At 33.0% G+C, this 22,142-nt stretch overlaps 1 protein-coding gene across 4 annotated transcripts in view; it reads right to left on the reverse strand.

The window, feature by feature from the left end:
- Positions 1-6,447: 6,447 nt before the first annotated feature.
- LOC111421061 (MYC binding protein highwire) overlaps positions 6,448-22,142 on the reverse strand; it is a 59,958-nt gene continuing 44,263 nt past the window's right edge. For 3 of the 4 annotated variants that reach the window (XM_023054181.2, XM_023054180.2, XM_023054178.2), the window contains exons 21-33: positions 20,655-21,922; positions 20,333-20,603; positions 20,094-20,275; positions 19,958-20,041; positions 18,633-19,907; positions 17,040-18,568; positions 13,456-13,573; positions 12,581-13,355; positions 12,303-12,528; positions 11,887-12,243; positions 7,635-7,874; positions 7,369-7,554; positions 6,448-7,308 (exon numbers count right to left, since the gene is read on the reverse strand). In XM_023054181.2, the coding sequence (XP_022909949.2) occupies positions 6,607-7,308; positions 7,369-7,554; positions 7,635-7,874; positions 11,887-12,243; positions 12,303-12,528; positions 12,581-13,355; positions 13,456-13,573; positions 17,040-18,568; positions 18,633-19,907; positions 19,958-20,041; positions 20,094-20,275; positions 20,333-20,603; positions 20,655-21,922 (7,213 nt within the window). In that variant the 3' untranslated portion in view covers positions 6,448-6,606. The remainder of the gene's footprint in view (positions 7,309-7,368; positions 7,555-7,634; positions 7,875-11,886; positions 12,244-12,302; positions 12,529-12,580; positions 13,356-13,455; positions 13,574-17,039; positions 18,569-18,632; positions 19,908-19,957; positions 20,042-20,093; positions 20,276-20,332; positions 20,604-20,654; positions 21,923-22,142) is intronic. The other variant, XM_023054179.2, reaches the window with a different exon arrangement.

Consider the following 22,142-nt stretch of genomic DNA (forward strand, 5'->3'; position numbering starts at 1 on the left):
ACGTCTTTATTTTCTATTCTAATGTAACAATAAAACATTTATTATTATTAGTGATTATGATTTATCTACAAAAAACAATATCGTTTTAATTCCATTCTAACAAGTTCCGTTATACCACTGGTGTCCATAACGTCGATCGCAAAGCAGTTTTGAGTCGATCGCCAAGAAAATCATGAATCTGAAATATCTATATCTGGGCCTCAGAGCAAAAAAAAAGGAAGGTTACTTTAAACCCTTCGGTCGATCTTGGCAAGACATTTATATAAAAAGTCGATTTTGATCAAAAATTAGTGGTCTAAATCGATTAAACATCAAAATTGTTGATTTTCGAAAATTAACTCAATCATAACTCAAAAACTAAAAGCGATGGAGAAAAACTTTTTATACATAAAACTTTAGTAATGGGCCATAAAGACTAGATCCATAACAAGATTGAACCCAATTATTACCATTTTTTATTTATAAGCTCTAAATCGATTAAACAACAAAATTGTTGATTTTCGAAAATTAACTCAATCATAACTCATAAAATAAAAGCGATGGGGAAATATTTTTTATACATAAAACCTTAGTATTGGACCATAAAGACTAGATCCATAAAAAGATTGAACCCAATTATTACCATTTTTTATTTATAAGCTCTAAATCGATTAAACATCAAAATTGATGATTTTCGAAAATTAACTCAATCATAACTCAAAAACTAAAAGCGATGGAGAAAAACTTTTTATACATAAAACCTTACTGATGGGCGATAAAGACTAGATCCATAACAAGATTGAACTCAATTATTACCATTTTTTATTTATAAGCTCTAAATCGATTAAACATCAAAATTGTGGATTTTCGAAAATTAACTCAATCATAACTCAAAAACTAAAAGCGATGGAGAAAAGCTTTTTATATATAAAACCTTGGTAATGGGCGATAAAGACTAGATCCATAACAAGATTGAACTCAATTATTACCATTTTTTGTTTATAAGTTCTAAATCGATTAAACATCAAAATTGTTGATTTTCGAAAATTAACTCAATCATAACTCATAAAATAAAAGCGATGGGGAAAAATTTTTTGTACATAAAACCTTGGTAATGGACCATAAAGACTAGATCCATAAAAAGATTAAACCCAATTATTACAATTTTTTATTTATAAGCTCTAAATCGATTAAACATCAAAATTGTTGATTTTAGAAAATTAACTCAATCATAACTCATAAAATAAAAGCGATGGGGAAATATTTTTTATACATAAAACCTTAGTATTGGACCATAAAGACTAGATCCATAAAACGATTGAACCCAATTATTACCATTTTTTATTTATAAGCTCTAAATCGATTAAACATCAAAATTGATGATTTTCGAAAATTAACTCAATCATAACTCAAAAACTAAAAGCGATGGAGAAAAACTTTTTATACATAAAACCTTACTGATGGGCGATAAAGACTAGATCCATAACAAGATTGACCTCAATTATTACCATTTTTTATTTATAAGCTCTAAATCGATTAAACATCAAAATTGTGGATTTTCGAAAATTAACTCAATCATAACTCAAAAACTAAAAGCGATGGAGAAAAACTTTTTATATATAAAACCTTGGTAATGGACGATAAAGACTAGATCCATAACAAGATTGAACTCAATTATTACCATTTTTTATTTATAAGTTCTAAATCGATTAAACATCAAAATTGTTGATTTTCGAAAATTAACTCAATCATAACTCATCAAATAAAAGCGATGGGAAAATACTTTTTATACATAAAACCTTAGTAATGGGCCATAAAGACTAAATCCATAACAAGATTGAACCCAATTATTATTATTTTTTATTTATAAGCTCTAAATCGATTAAACATCAAAATTGTTGATTTTCGAAAATTAACTCAATCATAACTCATAAAATAAAAGCGATGGGGAAATATTTTTTATACATAAAACCTTAGTATTGGACCATAAAGACTAGATCCATAAAAAGATTGAACCCAATTATTACCATTTTTTATTTATAAGCTCTAAATCGATTAAACATCAAAATTGATGATTTTCGAAAATTAACTCAATCATAACTCAAAAACTAAAAGCGATGGAGAAAAACTTTTTATACATAAAACCTTACTGATGGGCGATAAAGACTAGATCCATAACAAGATTGACCTCAATTATTACCATTTTTTATTTATAAGCTCTAAATCGATTAAACATCAAAATTGTGGATTTTCGAAAATTAACTCAATCATAACTCAAAAACTAAAAGCGATGGAGAAAAACTTTTTATATATAAAACCTTGGTAATGGACGATAAAGACTAGATCCATAACAAGATTGAACTCAATTATTACCATTTTTTATTTATAAGTTCTAAATCGATTAAACATCAAAATTGTTGATTTTCGAAAATTAACTCAATCATAACTCTTAAAATAAAAGCGATGGGGAAAAATTTTTGTACATAAAACCTTGGTAATGGACCATAAAGACTAGATCCATAAAAAGATTAAACCCAATTGTTGATTTTAGAAAATTAACTCAATCATAACTCATAAAATAAAAGCGATGGGGAAATATTTTTTATACATAAAACCTTAGTATTGGACCATAAAGACTAGATCCATAAAAAGATTGAACCCAATTATTACCATTTTTTATTTATAAGCTCTAAATCGAGTAAACATCAAAATTGATGATTTTCGAAAATTAACTCAATCATAACTCAAAAACTAAAAGCGATGGAGAAAAACTTTTTATACATAAAACCTTACTGATGGGCGATAAAGACTAGATCCATAACAAGATTGACCTCAATTATTACCATTTTTTATTTATAAGCTCTAAATCGATTAAACATCAAAATTGTGGATTTTCGAAAATTAACTCAATCATAACTCAAAAACTAAAAGCGATGGAGAAAAACTTTTTATATATAAAACCTTGGTAATGGACGATAAAGACTAGATCCATAACAAGATTGAACTCAATTATTACCATTTTTTATTTATAAGTTCTAAATCGATTAAACATCAAAATTGTTGATTTTCGAAAATTAACTCAATCATAACTCATCAAATAAAAGCGATGGGAAAATACTTTTTATACATAAAACCTTAGTAATGGGCCATAAAGACTAAATCCATAACAAGATTGAACCCAATTATTATTATTTTTTATTTATAAGCTCTAAATCGATTAAACATCAAAATTGTTGATTTTCGAAAATTAACTCAATCATAACTCATAAAATAAAAGCGATGGGGAAATATTTTTTATACATAAAACCTTAGTATTGGACCATAAAGACTAGATCCATAAAAAGATTGAACCCAATTATTACCATTTTTTATTTATAAGCTCTAAATCGATTAAACATCAAAATTGATGATTTTCGAAAATTAACTCAATCATAACTCAAAAACTAAAAGCGATGGAGAAAAACTTTTTATACATAAAACCTTACTGATGGGCGATAAAGACTAGATCCATAACAAGATTGACCTCAATTATTACCATTTTTTATTTATAAGCTCTAAATCGATTAAACATCAAAATTGTGGATTTTCGAAAATTAACTCAATCATAACTCAAAAACTAAAAGCGATGGAGAAAAACTTTTTATATATAAAACCTTGGTAATGGACGATAAAGACTAGATCCATAACAAGATTGAACTCAATTATTACCATTTTTTATTTATAAGTTCTAAATCGATTAAACATCAAAATTGTTGATTTTCGAAAATTAACTCAATCATAACTCTTAAAATAAAAGCGATGGGGAAAAATTTTTGTACATAAAACCTTGGTAATGGACCATAAAGACTAGATCCATAAAAAGATTAAACCCAATTGTTGATTTTAGAAAATTAACTCAATCATAACTCATAAAATAAAAGCGATGGGGAAATATTTTTTATACATAAAACCTTAGTATTGGACCATAAAGACTAGATCCATAAAAAGATTGAACCCAATTATTACCATTTTTTATTTATAAGCTCTAAATCGATTAAACATCAAAATTGATGATTTTCGAAAATTAACTCAATCATAACTCAAAAACTAAAAGCGATGGAGAAAAACTTTTTATACATAAAACCTTACTGATGGGCGATAAAGACTAGATCCATAACAAGATTGACCTCAATTATTACCATTTTTTATTTATAAGCTCTAAATCGATTAAACATCAAAATTGTGGATTTTCGAAAATTAACTCAATCATAACTCAAAAACTAAAAGCGATGGAGAAAAACTTTTTATATATAAAACCTTGGTAATGGACGATAAAGACTAGATCCATAACAAGATTGAACTCAATTATTACCATTTTTTATTTATAAGTTCTAAATCGATTAAACATCAAAATTGTTGATTTTCGAAAATTAACTCAATCATAACTCATCAAATAAAAGCGATGGGAAAATACTTTTTATACATAAAACCTTAGTAATGGGCCATAAAGACTAAATCCATAACAAGATTGAACCCAATTATTATTATTTTTTATTTATAAGCTCTAAATCGATTAAACATCAAAATTGTTGATTTTCGAAAATTAACTCAATCATAACTCATAAAATAAAAGCGATGGGGAAATATTTTTTATACATAAAACCTTAGTATTGGACCATAAAGACTAGATCCATAAAAAGATTGAACCCAATTATTACCATTTTTTATTTATAAGCTCTAAATCGATTAAACATCAAAATTGATGATTTTCGAAAATTAACTCAATCATAACTCAAAAACTAAAAGCGATGGAGAAAAACTTTTTATACATAAAACCTTACTGATGGGCGATAAAGACTAGATCCATAACAAGATTGACCTCAATTATTACCATTTTTTATTTATAAGCTCTAAATCGATTAAACATCAAAATTGTGGATTTTCGAAAATTAACTCAATCATAACTCAAAAACTAAAAGCGATGGAGAAAAACTTTTTATATATAAAACCTTGGTAATGGACGATAAAGACTAGATCCATAGCAAGATTGAACTCAATTATTACCATTTTTTATTTATAAGTTCTAAATCGATTAAACATCAAAATTGTTGATTTTCGAAAATTAACTCAATCATAACTCTTAAAATAAAAGCGATGGGGAAAAATTTTTGTACATAAAACCTTGGTAATGGACCATAAAGACTAGATCCATAAAAAGATTAAACCCAATTGTTGATTTTAGAAAATTAACTCAATCATAACTCATAAAATAAAAGCGATGGGGAAATATTTTTTATACATAAAACCTTAGTATTGGACCATAAAGACTAGATCCATAAAAAGATTGAACCCAATTATTACCATTTTTTATTTATAAGCTCTAAATCGATTAAACATCAAAATTGATGATTTTCGAAAATTAACTCAATCATAACTCAAAAACTAAAAGCGATGGAGAAAAACTTTTTATACATAAAACCTTACTGATGGGCGATAAAGACTAGATCCATAACAAGATTGAACTCAATTATTACCATTTTTTATTTATAAGTTCTAAATCGATTAAACATCAAAATTGTTGATTTTCGAAAATTAACTCAATCATAACTCTTAAAATAAAAGCGATGGGGAAAAATTTTTGTACATAAAACCTTGGTAATGGACCATAAAGACTAGATCCATAAAAAAATTAAACCCAATTGTTGATTTTAGAAAATTAACTCAATCATAATTCATAAAATAAAAGCGATGGGGAAATATTTTTTATACATAAAACCTTAGTATTGGACCATAAAGACTAGATCCATAAAAAGATTGAACCCAATTATTACCATTTTTTATTTATAAGCTCTAAATCGATTAAACATCAAAATTGATGATTTTCGAAAATTAACTCAATCATAACTCAAAAACTAAAAGCGATGGAGAAAAACTTTTTATACATAAAACCTTACTGATGGGCGATAAAGACTAGATCCATAACAAGATTGAACTCAATTATTACCATTTTTTGTTTATAAGCTCTAAATCGATTAAACATCAAAATTGTTGATTTTCGAAAATTAACTCAATTATAACTCAAAAACTAAAAACGATAGGAAATACTTTTTGTACATAAAACCTTAGTAATGAGCCATAAAGACTAAATCCATAACAAGATTGAACCCAATTATTACTATTTTTCATTTATAAGCTCTAAATCGATTAAACATCAAAATTGTTGATTTTCGAAAATTAACTCAATCATAACTCAAAAGCTAAATGCGATAGAGAATTATTTTTTATACATAAATTCTTAATAATGGACTATACAGACTAGATCCATAAAAAGATTTAACCCAATTATTACCAGTATCAGGAGGTATAATTATTTGGGCGGGAAATTTTTTATTACTATATTTTTCTTCAAATAATTACTTTCTTTTTTTTATAAACTGGTTTGTATATTTACTTGTTATTTAAACAAAAATATTAAAAAAAAACAACGTGTTTATTTTAAGTTTATATTTGATTAGGTTAAAGACATATGGCACAAAAAAGAACTAAAATCACAGCGGGTGATTACCATTCTAATCTAACAATAAAACATTTATTATTGATAGTGATTATGATTTACCCAAAAAAAAACAACAATATCATTTAGTGTTTCTAAAACGTATGAGCATTTCTACAAACACCACATCCTAAAGCAAATTCTTCACCCGTCGGTGGATGTTGAACATGAAGCGGACATTCATCTCCTTCAAGTTGTTTCGCCCTGGGACCAGCAGGGCAAACCGGAAGTTGATGTTTCGGTAATGTAGTGACGCGTTGAAAATCATCATGGCAAGGATTACAGAAATGCGTCGTTCCGAAACAAAAAAATACCGCCACCGAACAACAATACCTACATTTATATTCCAAAAAATCAGTTCCATGTTTCGGACAAACGCAAGCTCGCGTTACATCCGAACACGCCCCGCAAACCAATTCAGCGGGGTCGTAATTTTCACCAATTTCAGCATCGCACCGAGCTTCGCCCCCGTAATAAGCTTTATTACACTTAAAACATACATAATACGCATAACGATCCATCGCGTAACCAGATGGGTCATTAAAAAATCGCGCTCCCGGGGTTAAAATTGGTTCAGAAGTATGCAGACCTTCATATTCCAATCGCATAAGTGCTTTGCGTTTGACGTCTTTAAAAAGATTTTGAGTTGGTAAGAGGAGATCTTTTAAAACCGGATGTTCGATGGCTACTTTGCAAATTGGACAAAGTGAGAATGAAAATGTTATTCTCGGTCCAACCCAACGTTTTATTAGGACCGTTGTGCAACAATGAAGATGGAATACGTGGCCACATTGTAACTGAAAAAAAAAGGAATGCGAATAAGATGATAATATACTAGTAATGTGGGGATGACTCACTTGAATGGCTGGTGCGCAAGATAAAGCTTCCGTAAAACAAATCATACACATATCATCAGCATCTTGTCTTAAAGAGGGTTCTGAAGAACATCCGTGTAAACATGGTAAACAAATTGCTTCACCTTGAACGCCTCCACACATGTGACCACATGTAAGAAGTTTTTGGCAAGCTGATAAAGCATAATCCTAAAAAAATGAAAATACAATTAGTTGTTCGTACTTAGGATTAATTTCAGAATGAGTATGATGGATATTTTTTTTCTTACTTGACATTCTTGATCTGCGCAAACGTTTCCAATTGCTAATAAACCAGAAGTACCAACTGCTCCACAAAATCTGCACTGTCCACTAGTTCCAATAGTACGTTGTATTGGTCCACCCTCGCGATATTCAACCAAAGCCTTTAAAGTTCTTGCATCGGCTAATGCTAATAACCAAAACAGTTTCATTCGACCGCAACCTTCGTGTAAATCGACTTTTATAGCTTCCTCTTCTTCTTTACAAACCTATCACGAAGTAATTTAAACATATTTATATACAGCGTGTCCCGAAACACAACGTCAAGTGGGCACCGGGTGAGATGCTAACCCTTACCTGTTCTGGTCAAAATAAGAAAAAAATTCTATGTCTCTTAGTTAAGTAATTTTATTTTTGAAAATGTTAAAAATCGTTCCCGTACATCATATTTTTAGATACCACGGTCAGAAATGTTCGCAATTTAATAGTGTATTCCTCATGAACAATGCTACTATAGCAGTCACAAATCAAACAACAAAAGTCGTTAGTTTTGCAAAAAAAAAGTATTAGTTTGATTTAGTTAAGGTTGAAAGAATTAAGTTGCACACACGATTTCTAAGCATAGGAGTTGTACAACACCCTTGGCAAGTTATTTTAAAAGATGGTCTGTTTAGTCAAGATTCCAAAATGGTGTAACACTTGCTATCTTTCTTTTCATAAAAAATATTATTGCGTGTTTTTCTGCAAAAAAACGCGTTATTTAAAAAATTCATACATTCGTATGTTATTTGTATTTCCTCCAAAATGATTTCAACTTTGTTAGAAGATGTGCCACTCCATATCTACAGAGAAATGTGGTTTCAACAAGATGGTTGCCCAGCTCATTATGCTTGTCCTGCACGGGATTGCATACAGAATACCCAGAAAGATGGGTTGGGCTTCGTGGTTCGATTACGTGGCCTCCTCATTCTCTGGGTCTAAATCCACTTGATTTTCTTATTAGGATTGCATAAAAGAAACAGTGTATTAAAAACCGATTGAAAATCTTGCCGAACTGCGCCACAATATGTATACAGCAGCAGAAAATGCAAAGAGATTTGCACAACCAGTATAAAAATCTTTTCTGTGACGATGTAGAGCTTGTATTAATACCGACGGCAAATAATTTGAGCATTTGACCAAAATTAAAAAAATATTAAAAAGATCACTATTAAATTGCGGACATTTCTGACCGTAGCACCTAAAGATATGATGTACGGGACCGGTTTTTAACATTTTCAAAAATTTGTCCTTTACCACTTAACTAAGAGACATGGATTTTCTTTCTCATTTTTACCAAAACAGGTATGGGTTGGCCTCTCACCCAGTGCCCGCTTGACGTTGAGTTTCGGGACAGCCTGTATATAGAAATATGCTTAATACTTAATAATAATAATAATAATACTTAATAATATGCGCAATAACAGCTATTAATATAAAATGTTAACTCTTATTTTAATCACCAAGGAGGTGATCTATATCGTACGTTCGAACTTCAGATTACTCCTCTACCAGAAAACCTTTCAAGTCAAAAATTGAAACCGCTGTTTTATCCTTGAAAGCCCCATCTCAAAAGAGTGCACCGCTTTTTAATGTGTCTAGTTTAAACACTTATAACAAAGGAAGGTTAATTAGTTTTTTGTTTGTAAAATTAATATGTGCCATTATATCGTCTGCGAAGGTAGCCAATGTTATATCGTGTAGGTCGGGTATATCACTGGTATACAACACATACAGTAGAGCCCCAAAGACATTTCCTCGAGGTACTCCTGCTTGCACTTCCTTTAACTCTGCATACATCCTCTTGTATATTTATGTATCTGTCTATCTTGTCCTATGCATCTATCTGAAGCGAAACTAATGATCAGGCATGTTGAATCATTGGTTTAATTTGTTTTAGCACCAGTGTTTCAAATACAGTTTGAAAACTATTGGTAGGAATCATATGCCTTACTTGGATAGCATAACGATTTCAGCAACCTTTCCACTTGCATATTTTGATAAGATGTCAGCTTTCTGTTTGTTTGCCCATTTGCTTAATTCCTTTCAATTTGCGAATTTTGCATTTTCATCGGTTGGGTTCTGTTGGCAACGTCTTTTTACTGCCCTTTTGTTTTTGGCCAGGTTACGTGTTTGTATTGGGTATGCTTTATTTCTCTGCTGTTATTGTAAGCAGCTGTTAGTTTGAATTAGTTTGGTAAAATTCTCAATTTGTATGTCTGTGCCTCACCTTTACCATTCTATTAACATTTACAATTTTTTCTTGTTTAGGTTATTTGTAATACAAGCTAGAGCAATCATTGTATCTACCCATAAAGTATATCGAAACGCTTTTCCTCTTCCATGATTCTATGACTTATTTTCAACATTACTAGTGCTATTCTACCTAGCTCTATTTTATATATGGCGATCAGTAAATTAATTTGAGGTTCAACGTCTACTGTCTTCGTAATTGCAACAACTTAATATCCAACCTCAACAGAAAATGGACGAGCAGGTATATATTGTTAATCTAACAAAGACTAATATATCAATGAAACCCTCAGTGACGGTTATCAAAATAAATGCAATGTCACCGTTCTTGTAAACAAAAGAGAAAGTAAAATTTACGATACTTGTAGGCTGAAACCATACTGAAACTCTTCATTTAGGAGGTTCACAACCTAGGGAAGATAGACAACCAGGTATCATCCTGGGCAATCGCCGTACAATATAATATCGAACGAATTTCGCACATTCAGCTGACCTGGTCAACACAATTTCCATCTTGGTTTCAAAATTTGAGAACCTTACGTGTCCCAATGACCTTTACATTGAATAAATAAATAAGCAAATTTTTTCAAAAATTATGGAAAACTATAAAAAATATATATCTTTATCTGGCAATCAAGCTTCTATCATGAGTACAAATGACTCAGTTTCAAATGACTCTCTTGCATATTAATTTTCATTTACCTAATTTGCCACAGAGTGTTTCACATTTTTGTTGTCTTACAAACGCTAGTTGCCATAGTTAGGTGGGATCGCTGACTTGAATTTTAACAATGACATCTTGCTTATATGCTTGAATCAAATGCTTCGAATGTTTGCTTTGTTGATGACACAACGAGATTAAGTGCAACCTCTCAAATCAATTACTATATTTGAAACTATAACACTGACACATTGATGATATAATTTTATAACGTGCTATGCACTGATTGTGTCAATACTTTGCGCTTTATGGAAAATGTAATTCCAATAGATTGCATTTATGTAATAAGAACATGTTTCCAACAATTTTGAACTATTTTGACACATACCAACAAGCTTTTTCTGTCCCGAATTCATTCTTTTGTACAAGCTGTATGTACTCTACTTATTGCTAAAGTGATTAGAACCATTTTGATTCACACCAGTCAGCTTTTCCCTTATTCTCAATACTTTGAACTTTATGGAAAATATCCTCTTTAACTATTATAACATCTTCATCCTCTTCAAGTAATAAGAACATATTTCCAACCATTTTGAACTATTTTGACACATACCAACAAGCTTTTTCTACCTCCTATTATTTTTGAAACATTTTTCAAATGACACCAAATTAATTCTTTTGTCGTCTAGTTATTGTTAAGTGATTAGAACCATGTTGATTCTCACCAGGCAATTTTTCTCATATTCTAATCACTTTAAATTTTCTGAAAAACATCTCCTTTAAGTGCTTTGTTTTGTTCCCTATTGTTGAGTAATAAGAAGATGCTTGCAATAATTTCGAACTATTTTGACACACATCTCTCCCTGAAGATCGCTACAGTTTTTCATCCCCTGACTGAATGGAGCCACAAGGAATATATTTTCCTTAAAAAGTTCCTCAAGTCTTTTCAAGCAAAACCCAGGCAAACGTATCGTTTTGTTGTGATTAGTTTTTTTTTGAAATGACAATCATCCCGACAAAGAATGTTGGGTAAGGTTAGTTTTCTTTGGACATGTCAATCATCCCGGCACAAAACGTTGGGTTGGGTTGGGTTAGTTTTAGAATATATCTTTACCATATCTATTGTGCCACCTAAACTTTGTAAAAAGGGTTTTTTTTTGTTAAGGAATGAGTTCAAATGGAGATAACCAGTACACGATAACAAATGGAGAAATTGAAATATTTAATTGTTGCACGTGAAAATGCAATAAAAAACATCTCTTCAGATAGGCAATTTATGCAATTCATTACAGTAAAATTTTTCCATTAGACCCTTTTTAGATACTTACTTGTCGTTGATGATGTTTAGTTTTACGATGTAAATGTAAAAATCGATCACAATCTGCACATAAATTTCCACAAATACTACATTGAACGACCGCGTTAGTTTCCCCATCATCATGATTGGTACAAGTTGGACCAGGAGGTGCTTGTTGTTGCCCATCAGCTTGACTCCATTGTCCTGAAGATAATCGTTCGACGTGATCCTTTTCCAAAACGCATAAAGACCCTAACGCCATCCATAACGTTGGGGTTTGAAGACATATTGATGGATTTCTTTGTTCTTCGCTAAGTTGGGTTAAATTTAAAATATTTTGAGCAATCGCCGCTTTTGTTACATTTGCCCAAGCTTCGGATAACTTACCCTAAAAAGAAAAATAACTTGTTTTAATAATTTTTTGGTTATACTCAAAAAAAAATTTACCGAAGCCATATCTTTTATTAAATGTATTATTACTTCTGAAAGCTTTTTGCTAACGCTTCCTCTTAACCACCACCTTGCACCAAAAGCGTCTTTCGTTTTTAAACAAGAAGAAATATTAACAGTGTTGATTTCTTTTCCGGTTGTTTTACTCAATTTACTTTTTAATTTAACTTGAAGAGTTAATGATTTCGCTATTATACTAAGGAAAACATCTAAGATTCCGATCCTAAAAATTAAAAACTTTAAATGTGTACTGTTGTTTTAAATAAAATTTTTACTTATTCGTGTCGAAATGACTATTATCTTTAGAAGCTGCCGAAACAATACTAAAATCTTTCACAGGTAAACTTTCAACGTTCATAACGGAAGCTAAAGCTTCTGGTGGAATCTCAGGTAACATTCTTCTTAAAAGCGAAGTAACTTGTCTTTGAACCCTTGCACTTCCAATATGAAGTAAACTCAGTAAATCCGATAACAACCCCCCTTGTTGAGATAAATAAGTTCGTCCAACTGCACTTCCGGATAACGCCAAAACCATCGATAACATCTCAAAACAATAAGTATCCGAACTTTTCGTCGGATCTTGACTAAGTTCAGAACTTGCAGAATCACCGGTGATACTGCACAGCATCATTTCCCAATCTTCTTTAGCTTTAATCGTCTCCTTTTTAATTGCGTACACAATATGAACGATAACCTGTTTTTGTAAATGGGTCAATTTACTTCTACTGAATAAAATTCCAACCATATGTTCTCGAAGATCATTACTTTCTTCTAAAGGATCTAAACTTTCGCTTGCTGAAACTGAACCAGAATCGGGATTATTTTGATCTTGATCGCCTAAAATTAATTTTCCGAAAACTTGAGACGTTATCAAACGAAAAACTCGGAGCGTTTCTGCTTCACAATTTCTTTGTTGGATTGTTGTCGCGCTGTATTGTTTACCAATTTTTATTGGTTCGCTGTCTATTTCGCCTAAGACGCATATTTGTCTTAAACGAACCGTGTTGTCGACGCCTTTTAATTCAATTTTTATTACTGAATGATCAGAAACTACAAAAATGAATATAAATGTAAGTAAATGAGTTAATCTTAAATATAATCCTAGTTAAGCATCAATACTATGAAATTAATACTTATAGTGTTAGTTTACCTGGAATAGAACATGTAATCCAACTTCCAACTAGACTCATGTCCACATCAACAGCTTTTAATTTATGAAAATCTTCGGCTGATTGGCCAGAATGGAAATAAATTGATCCTATTTTGTACTAAAATAAAAATTGTTATAAAAAAAGTATATAAAATAAAAAAAAATTTAAAGTGCCATGAAAAATTATTATCTTACTTAACTATTACTTATATTAAAAATATCTCTTGCCAAAGTAGGATATCTAATGTGCTTGGTTCTTATGTGCTTGGTAACCATAAGCTTGTCGATAAATATTACATCAGAAAATACCTCCGCAAAGTACAACCAATGGCATATAAGAATTGTTCAAAGTCGAAGAACCAAACATGGGGGCAGAGCTTCAAACCTTTCAGATAAAATCTGCTTAATCTATTTAGTACTCATTATTTTCAAATTGCTGCTCCAACCGACTATACATCCTACCCATATAGATCCGATTACCAAGCAGGTATTTTAGACATCTACCTAACCAAGTACAACAATCCAGCAAAGTGTTTTAGCTTAATTTAACTCAGATTATCATCTGGTGGTAGTTAAATACTTTGCCTTCTTTTAGCGAGAATGTTCCATGCATACTAAAAGCTCAGATACTTTCGAGAAATATAAAACATGCTCATATTTTACTATTTAATAAACCTGGTAGACAAATCAAAGTTGGAAAGGTTTAGCCAATCAGCCTGCTATGCACCTTTCCCAAAACTTCTTTTTATCCATGGAGTTAGCGACAGGACAAGTCTCATTAGGAGCAACCCCACAAAATTAAAGGCAAGTATTGTGTTAATTAATTATCGTAACCCACGTGACCTGTGTAATATTGGTTGCATATCTCAATAGGTAGTGATAGCTTGGATAATTTTAAATTAGTAACCAGATGTTGACAGCTGATCGTACGTTATTGTGTTTGTCGTACGCTTTGTGAGTTTCCGTATTTTCTTTGTTCTTTAGCCGTTTTTCGCTGCCTTTATATTTTTCGAAACAGTTCTTTTTAGAACTATCGTTGTTTTCAGCGGTTGGTTTAAGAGGTCAAAATCAAAATAAACACTACTTTCAACATTAACTTCAATCACTAAAAATTATTTTAAATAAAAGGCCAGAAAGCTAGACCTTTTTTTATATTAATGCTATTTTTTTAATTGTTAAAATATAATCTAAATATATTTTAAACGGCTTTTAAAGTTAATGAATTGTCGCCATCGTTATGGTTTTTAGAAACTTTCGTTGCGTTGCAATACCGATCTGTGATATTGGTTGCATACTTTGTCGGGTACAATAATTAATTAACACACTGTATGTACAGTCGTGTTCACGGGAAATGCGTACCGAAGGTCAAGAGCTGTTGTGAGATCCGATATGTCGCTGGCTAAACCAGCTGAACCAAGCGCACACGAAGCTCGTGGAGAAGAGACTTGTGGCGGTCCCGGGCAGGTAAGCGGCTTGTCGGATCTTGACCTCCGGTACGCATTTCCCGTAAACACGACTGTATGTCCAACCTAAGGCAGTCTACTGGTCCTTCCATCAGCACGATTGGAGAATTCTTATAAGAACTGATTCGAGTTGTTTGTGCGTAAAATAAGAAATAATATCTTAACCGACGAGGATGAACATACAAGTCAATTCTTGATAAAAGATATGGGGAGTCGCAGTAATCAGTGACTAACGTGAACAGGAAGCAAACATCACTACAGCATCTACAGTGTTGAAGCGTGGGCATATGATACATTTGGCAGGCAGACAAATAATTTGTATAAGTATGGTGGAATTGATAGGAAAGGTATTTCACAAACCTAATCTGAACCCTTTTCTCTATTCTATAAAATTAATATCAAAGCGAGGATTCCAAACAATGCGTCCGAAAGATAAAATACTAGTAGTATTTACAAAGGCATGATACATAAAAATTATAGGCAATGCGTTAGTAAAAGATTCGGATAAACGCATTACGAATCCCAGCATTCTATTACCTCTAGCCACAACTTCATCAACGTGTTGATCAAAACGCAATTTATCATCAATCAAACTTTTAGAAAAAACAATACTAATATAATACTAAAAAGATACAAGATCAGGTTTTACCACCCTTTCCGTTCGGCTTCAAACAAAGACATCAATAAATCAGAGATTAGTCGACTCAATAGAGGATAGATAAGAAAATAAAATGAACACAACGGGTTTATTCCTGCATATCGCGCAGGCTTATGGTACAACATGGTTAAATGGACTAAAACACAAGATCATCAAATTAAGTATTTCAGAATACCTCAAGTAAAATCCTTTTATCGTTCCTGACATGATCACATTTCCTGCAAATCACCAATTAGAGAGCAAGTATTTTCTAGGGAAATTGTCAATTTTTTATAATGACCTAGTTCAAACAGGGGACACCCTCATAGCTATTTATGCAACGCAAATAACGTATGACTAACAAGTTATAAGATATAATTCCCGATGCGATCTATTATTATTACTCCACGAAATAAATATGATGGTGATGTAGATTCAAATTCCGAAGGTGAAGACTACAACAATCCCATCAACTTTAGTTCAAATCAGTTAACTGCTGAAAATCAAACTAATTTGACAGAAATTGATCAAGCAGAACCAATAAAATTAACTAGAGTAACGATATATACTGAGTCTAACATTATATTGTATCGCCCTTTAGCTCCTAAACCTGCAATACATAAGACATGTGGGTTAATTTTTCAGGTTTTGATATCTAGTAGTAGTTTAAACTGTTTAAACTGTAGGAACTAGTTCTAAATGAGAAGTATACTTTTATAAGACATCTAATGAACGAGTGTATTTGTTTAGACGAAAAATGTTTTGGGAAACCCGCGACAATAACCTTGGCTAATATTGAATGAAAAGGGACTGGTTTTAGGTGATGTTGCGATTTGCTATGACCACAAATCAATTTAAATGATAACTTTTGGAAAATACCACGGACTGCATATTTCCATTTTCAACAGGCGCATCAACACTTCAGTAATATCATACATAACAATAATCACTATAAACTGTAAGCTAATATTTTATTAGCTTATATTCTGTTAACCATCCATTGAGACGAACGTGTAAATAATTTATCTCCGTATATCGATAGATGACAAATTGATTGTATCAAAATTACGTCTAAAAATCCCAGTCTATGGTTAAAATAGCTACAAGGAGCAAAAGCAGAAGATGAGTCATTCAACGAAGAAAGTAGAAGGCGTAAACTATGATGACAAAAATGACGGTGATGAAAACCATGATGATCATGATGGTAATGACCAGGTCAAAATAAAGGGCAATAAAAGTGAGGATAATGTAGATAATTCAGCGAGTAAAAGAGATGATACACAGGACTTTTCATATTATTAAAAATAATTCATTTTTGGCAGAATATCAGGGAGTGAAACAATTTTTTTATGCCATGTTTTGTAATATGCAAAATAAATTAATGTTACCTTAACAATACACATGAATTTGTTCTAACCACAACCATGGCATTCTAGAGGTGTTTCTCTAATAATTACATAAAACAAAGAAAAGCAATAACTTACATTTAAATCCCTTACATTATCAACATGAACACAAACCATTTTAGGTTGATGTCCTTGTCTACAACTGATAACCAAATGTTTGTTCATATGTCTATCTTCATCTCCAGATTCCCAAAAAGTTTCCGTCGATCCATCTATTAAACTAACGACCATAGCTTGTCTTGATGACGCTTTGATATCCAAGTACTGCGTTAAATCCTGCAAAGCCTCAACGGAATGAAAAATTTGATTCAACGAACTTTCGTGCATCGAAATTGTGTTATCATCAATTTCTTCACTCCTCGATAAGATTTTACTTATATTGCTAAAGACTTGGGAGCGATGCAAGAAAGTGTGGTCGGCTGGAGTAAATTTGATACCCCAACATCGCATCGCCATTTGTTGTAATGCAGAACCCATTGGTAATAAAACCATCAAATCTGCTATCGTTTGTAATAAAGTGTGAAAAGCGGTTGGGAGTGGATGAACAGATTCACCAGCTATGGTTATATCCGATAAAGGATGGTCACAAATTTGTTCGTCCGTTTTGTTTTTCGGCGGTTTATTTTCTTCATTCTCTTCCAATTCCATAACGGGATGTTGTTGTAAGGAAGTAACAAACCACCATAATAAATCGTGTAAACAAACCGGTTGAGTTACGGATCTTAACAACCAGTTTAAAGCTTGCATAGCGTAAACTCTACACATTGCTTTTCTTAAAGCTTGTCTCATCGCTAATTGAAGCGAATCTAAATCTTGTGGGACAGTAATAAATTCCATTACGGGTCGTTCCATTAAATAATAAGTCGCAGGACGTTGTTCGTTTTGTTGTTCTTGAGTTTCCGAATCTGAAGTTACGTTAGACACAATTGAGGAACCATCCATATTGGGCATTAATTTTAATAATGCAGGAGATGGTTTACATAATAACAAAGATTCTGATTCACTTGTTGTTTCTGTTGTGGTGTTGTTCCTTTTTCTCATCATAATAACTCTTCCATCAAGTCCAGTTCTAGACCAAGGTACTCCATTAGTACCCATAGAAATGGACCTATGAAACCTGGTTCCTTTAGCACTATCCGTTTCGTCAGATAAAGAAACTTCTGAAAGCGGTCTTTGCCCACTAACAACAACATCTTGTCTCCTTAGTACTTCCTCGTAGAATTGTCTTTCTTGCATTTCATTATCCGCACCGAGAGCTTGAAGACATTGAAATGGTGGAACGGGATTAAACGGACCTCCCCCGATATCTGGTGGGGAATGATGTTCAGAAACGCTTGGCATAACTGTTGATGAAGGTCTTCTTTGACGAGTTCCAACATTTGTATCAGAAGCACTCGCAAGGTCTAGGAGGAATAACGCGTTATTACGCATAATTAGGTGTGGTTTTAAATCGCAATTTGTAGCAGGAAGTTGTTGTGGAGGTTTCTCTTTTTCTTTTGGCTTGATGGATTTATGAGTTGAGGTCGATGGGAGAGTTCTTAATGAATGGTATTTATTACGGCAGCGGATGCACATTAAGTACCAATCTTTAGGTACCATTGAAGCAACTAAAACATTCATTTTTTATTGTATTAAAACATTTTTATAATTTATTGTTTCGAATAAACTTACCTCCAGTTGAGCCACAACTTCCCGCCCAACCTTCATTATAAAACACTCCATCTGGACCAAACCCGTTCCCACCAGCTGATAAACCACAACCAGGATGATTTTGCTTCATATGCTTAGTGATAGGGTCATAACCTCGAATACCACAAAGTTCACAATTTACAGGTCGACATTTATATTTTTTTCTCCATCCAGCTTCGTTATTCCATTTCCAGCGATCCAAATCTTGAATGTTTTGTTCGCCATTTTTAACGGTTCCGCTGGAACCACTCCGATTATTCGCTTGCCCATCATTTCCACCACAATTATTCGATGAGGAAATGTAGATATCTTTAGCAACCGCCATAGTTTGTAAAGAATTATAGGTAACTTGTTCCCATAAAAACACCAAACATTTTAAAGCTGGTGGGAGAACTTTAACAGTTTGATATCCAACTCCCCCTTCTAATGTATCTTCTTTAAATACTCCATCAACTCTTCTTCGGCATCTATTAGCACTTGCGTTGGCAGCTGATCGAGTTAATGATTCTAATGTGGACGGTTGGATGTGGAGATAATTTCCGGCGTTTGCAACTTCCACAGAGTGTCTTTGGCGCGCTTTTTCTTCTTTCGATAACTCTTGGCGACGTTTATCTACGGGAGATTCAGAATGCCCGTGTCTTGTGACAACTCGCGTTCCTTGTTTGGGTAACGTTGGATGGAATTTTAAATAAGAAGCACAAGCCATCGCGTCATGAACGATTCCTTCGTGCCAAACGAATGCGGCAAAAATTGCCCTAAATGACTCAGCTAAAGATGGACTTAAAGATTTCTTTAATGGTTGATTTGTGGGGTAATTTATTCTTGGTGAGGACACAGAAGGAACATTTGCCGGGGATATTGCTCGTTTCGATCTCGGTTTTGAGGAAGAACGATCTTTTCGATTTAACTTTGGCGAGAGTCGTTCTTCTTTGTGTACGGTTCCTATTGAGAAGTGCCCTTTAACTGAAACGTCTGTGAGTGCATTATTTTCGGGGGATGTTTGAGTCCCCGTTTGTGTGAGAACTCGCGAAGATTGGGGTTGTTCGAGATTTGATGTATCTCTTTTATTAGGCGTCCTTGGAGGGCTTATTTCTGATCTTGTGTGACTAGAACTGCTAGGACTTGGAGTTAAATCTCGAGGATGTGATGATTGACTCGGTGATTGTGAAATATCTCGAGTTATACTACTGACTAAAGCGCTGGTATCTGATTGATTTGAACCTCTGCGTACTGATAATTCATGACAAGTCCCTGAAACTAATAAAAATAATTTATTATTTAAAATTATAAGATTATTTTATGGCTACCTAAAGGTGATATTCCAATACTTCGTGGAGAACCGAAATGGGGTGGACTTCCACTTCCACTATCTTGCAATAAAATCCTTCCCACTATCAAAATGAAAACATTAAAATATCAAATTTAAAAAAAAAATAAATTTACCCGGAACTGCAATTGGGCTTGAACTCCTACTCATTGGTTTAGGTGAAAATCGCCCCCCTCGAGGGCTACAAGATCTTTTGGGTGTATCTGGAGGAGTTACTCCATTTCCATTAGCTCGAGATTCGCCAATAGCTTTTACTAATTCTTTCACGGAAACACCACTAAATTCGGAACCTTCACTACTAAAAAAATAAATTAAAAATATCTCATCAAAACAATCATTTTTTTGTATAACAAACCTCTTTGCTTCGTCTTTGAACCATTTCGGCAACCCCATCAATTTACTATCCTTTCGATCCCGCCGCGGGATTTTGGGTGATTCCGGTTTACTCGGTTCGTCCCCAAAAACAAAAGGATTTGTGGAAGCTGGTAAATCCGTTGAAGCTATTGGAGATTGAGTGAAAGAAAATTGGGTGTCATGTGGTGTTATTGCGGGGTTGAAATTGTAACCTTTGCTGGTAAATATTTTTAATAAATCAGTTTCCGGAGGAAGTTGTGGTGAAAACTCATCTAAACAAATTAGAAATAAAAAAATAAGAACTATACTTATTTTGATCTTACCATTATCGATTTGATTTACATTTCCAAGATATAACTTATTATTATGTCCAATAGCTAAAGACCAGGCGTCGTAATCTCCGTTAAATCCATACCGTTTTTTTGTTGATTCATCAAGAAGAACCCAACACCCATCTTTATTTACCATGTAATCTTTAACCCCGATAATACTTCCAAGAACAAGAACCCCAATGCTTGGCGAATCCAAAGTTGGTCCACTACGAACGTTATGACCAGAAGCGCCTGATTTAATAACTTGATATTTTCTTTCAATCACTTCCGTTTGTTTTCTAACGGAACTATTTGTTGGGACGTTAACCTCATCTAACGTCGATTTCGGTTCTTCAACCGGTAACAATAAAGTTTTTCCTAAATGTTGATTATATTGAAGACACCATGCTTCACCAGTGGCAATACACCCGTATTGTTTTATTGTTTCAGCAGATAAACGCAACCAAACACCGTCATCATTATGAACTTCATCAATAAAAGCTATGGTGCCATTAACATGGACAATACCTAATTGTTCGCTTTGTAAAGAAGGTAAAGCTCTTATTCTTAATCCCGCCGAATTTTTAGCGATAAATTTTCTTAATTTACTCGGTTGATGAGCGGATTTCTTCGCGAAATTTTGCGTAGGTGGCGTTAATCCTTGCGGAGGTTCTTTCACCTCGACTTTAAAAACCTCCTCCATTTCATAACCATCGATAGTAATAACCACTGAATAACAGCCAATCGAAGCTGGCGTCCACGTAGCACTATAAGACCCATCACCATTCGGCCTAACTAACATATTCTCGCTTGATCTCCTCACCGGAGGCGACGTAAACCGTAATTCTTCAAATGAATAATTCTGATACGGCTTCATTGCCGTTATGGCATGAAAACACATTTTATCTCTTATCGTCGGCTCGTAAGGATGTGTTAGAGTTGGTACGGGAAGTCCACCAAAAGCTAACGGATCCGGTTGACTGACCCTACGCATTTTCCTGGCTGCATCTGAATCGCCCAGATCTTTCTTGTCGATCGGAATCGCTTTCGCCTCAACTGTTACGTGATTTACGTAAACTACATCGGCGTATTGATCGCAAGTGAGAATTGTGATCATCGCCGGCCAACCGCAACGAAATTCTTCACGGGAAAAGATCACGTGGGATTTCGATGGATCTAATCTAGAACCTGGTTGAAGCCATTGCGCTAACCGACCGCCGCTTGTTCCTTCAACGCAATTTACAAAATCGCGAAGAAACATACGTTCGTTTGAATGAACACTGAAACAAAAAATAAAAAATAATAATAAATACCTTAATAAATAATAAAGGAAAATTATATTTCCGATTCTAATTAAATTTCAACTACAATCGCAATAATGCATAGTCATTAATATCATGACAAAAGAATGTGAATCCCATACAAATATTAAAAAAATCCTTTAAGATCCTCCTGTTACAAACGCGGTACGTGATGTGCCCTCCTGTTTCCTGTTCCGGA

The sequence above is a fragment of the Onthophagus taurus genome, chromosome 1 (assembly GCF_036711975.1).
Source record: "Onthophagus taurus isolate NC chromosome 1, IU_Otau_3.0, whole genome shotgun sequence".
Taxonomy (NCBI): Eukaryota; Metazoa; Arthropoda; class Insecta; order Coleoptera; family Scarabaeidae; genus Onthophagus; species Onthophagus taurus.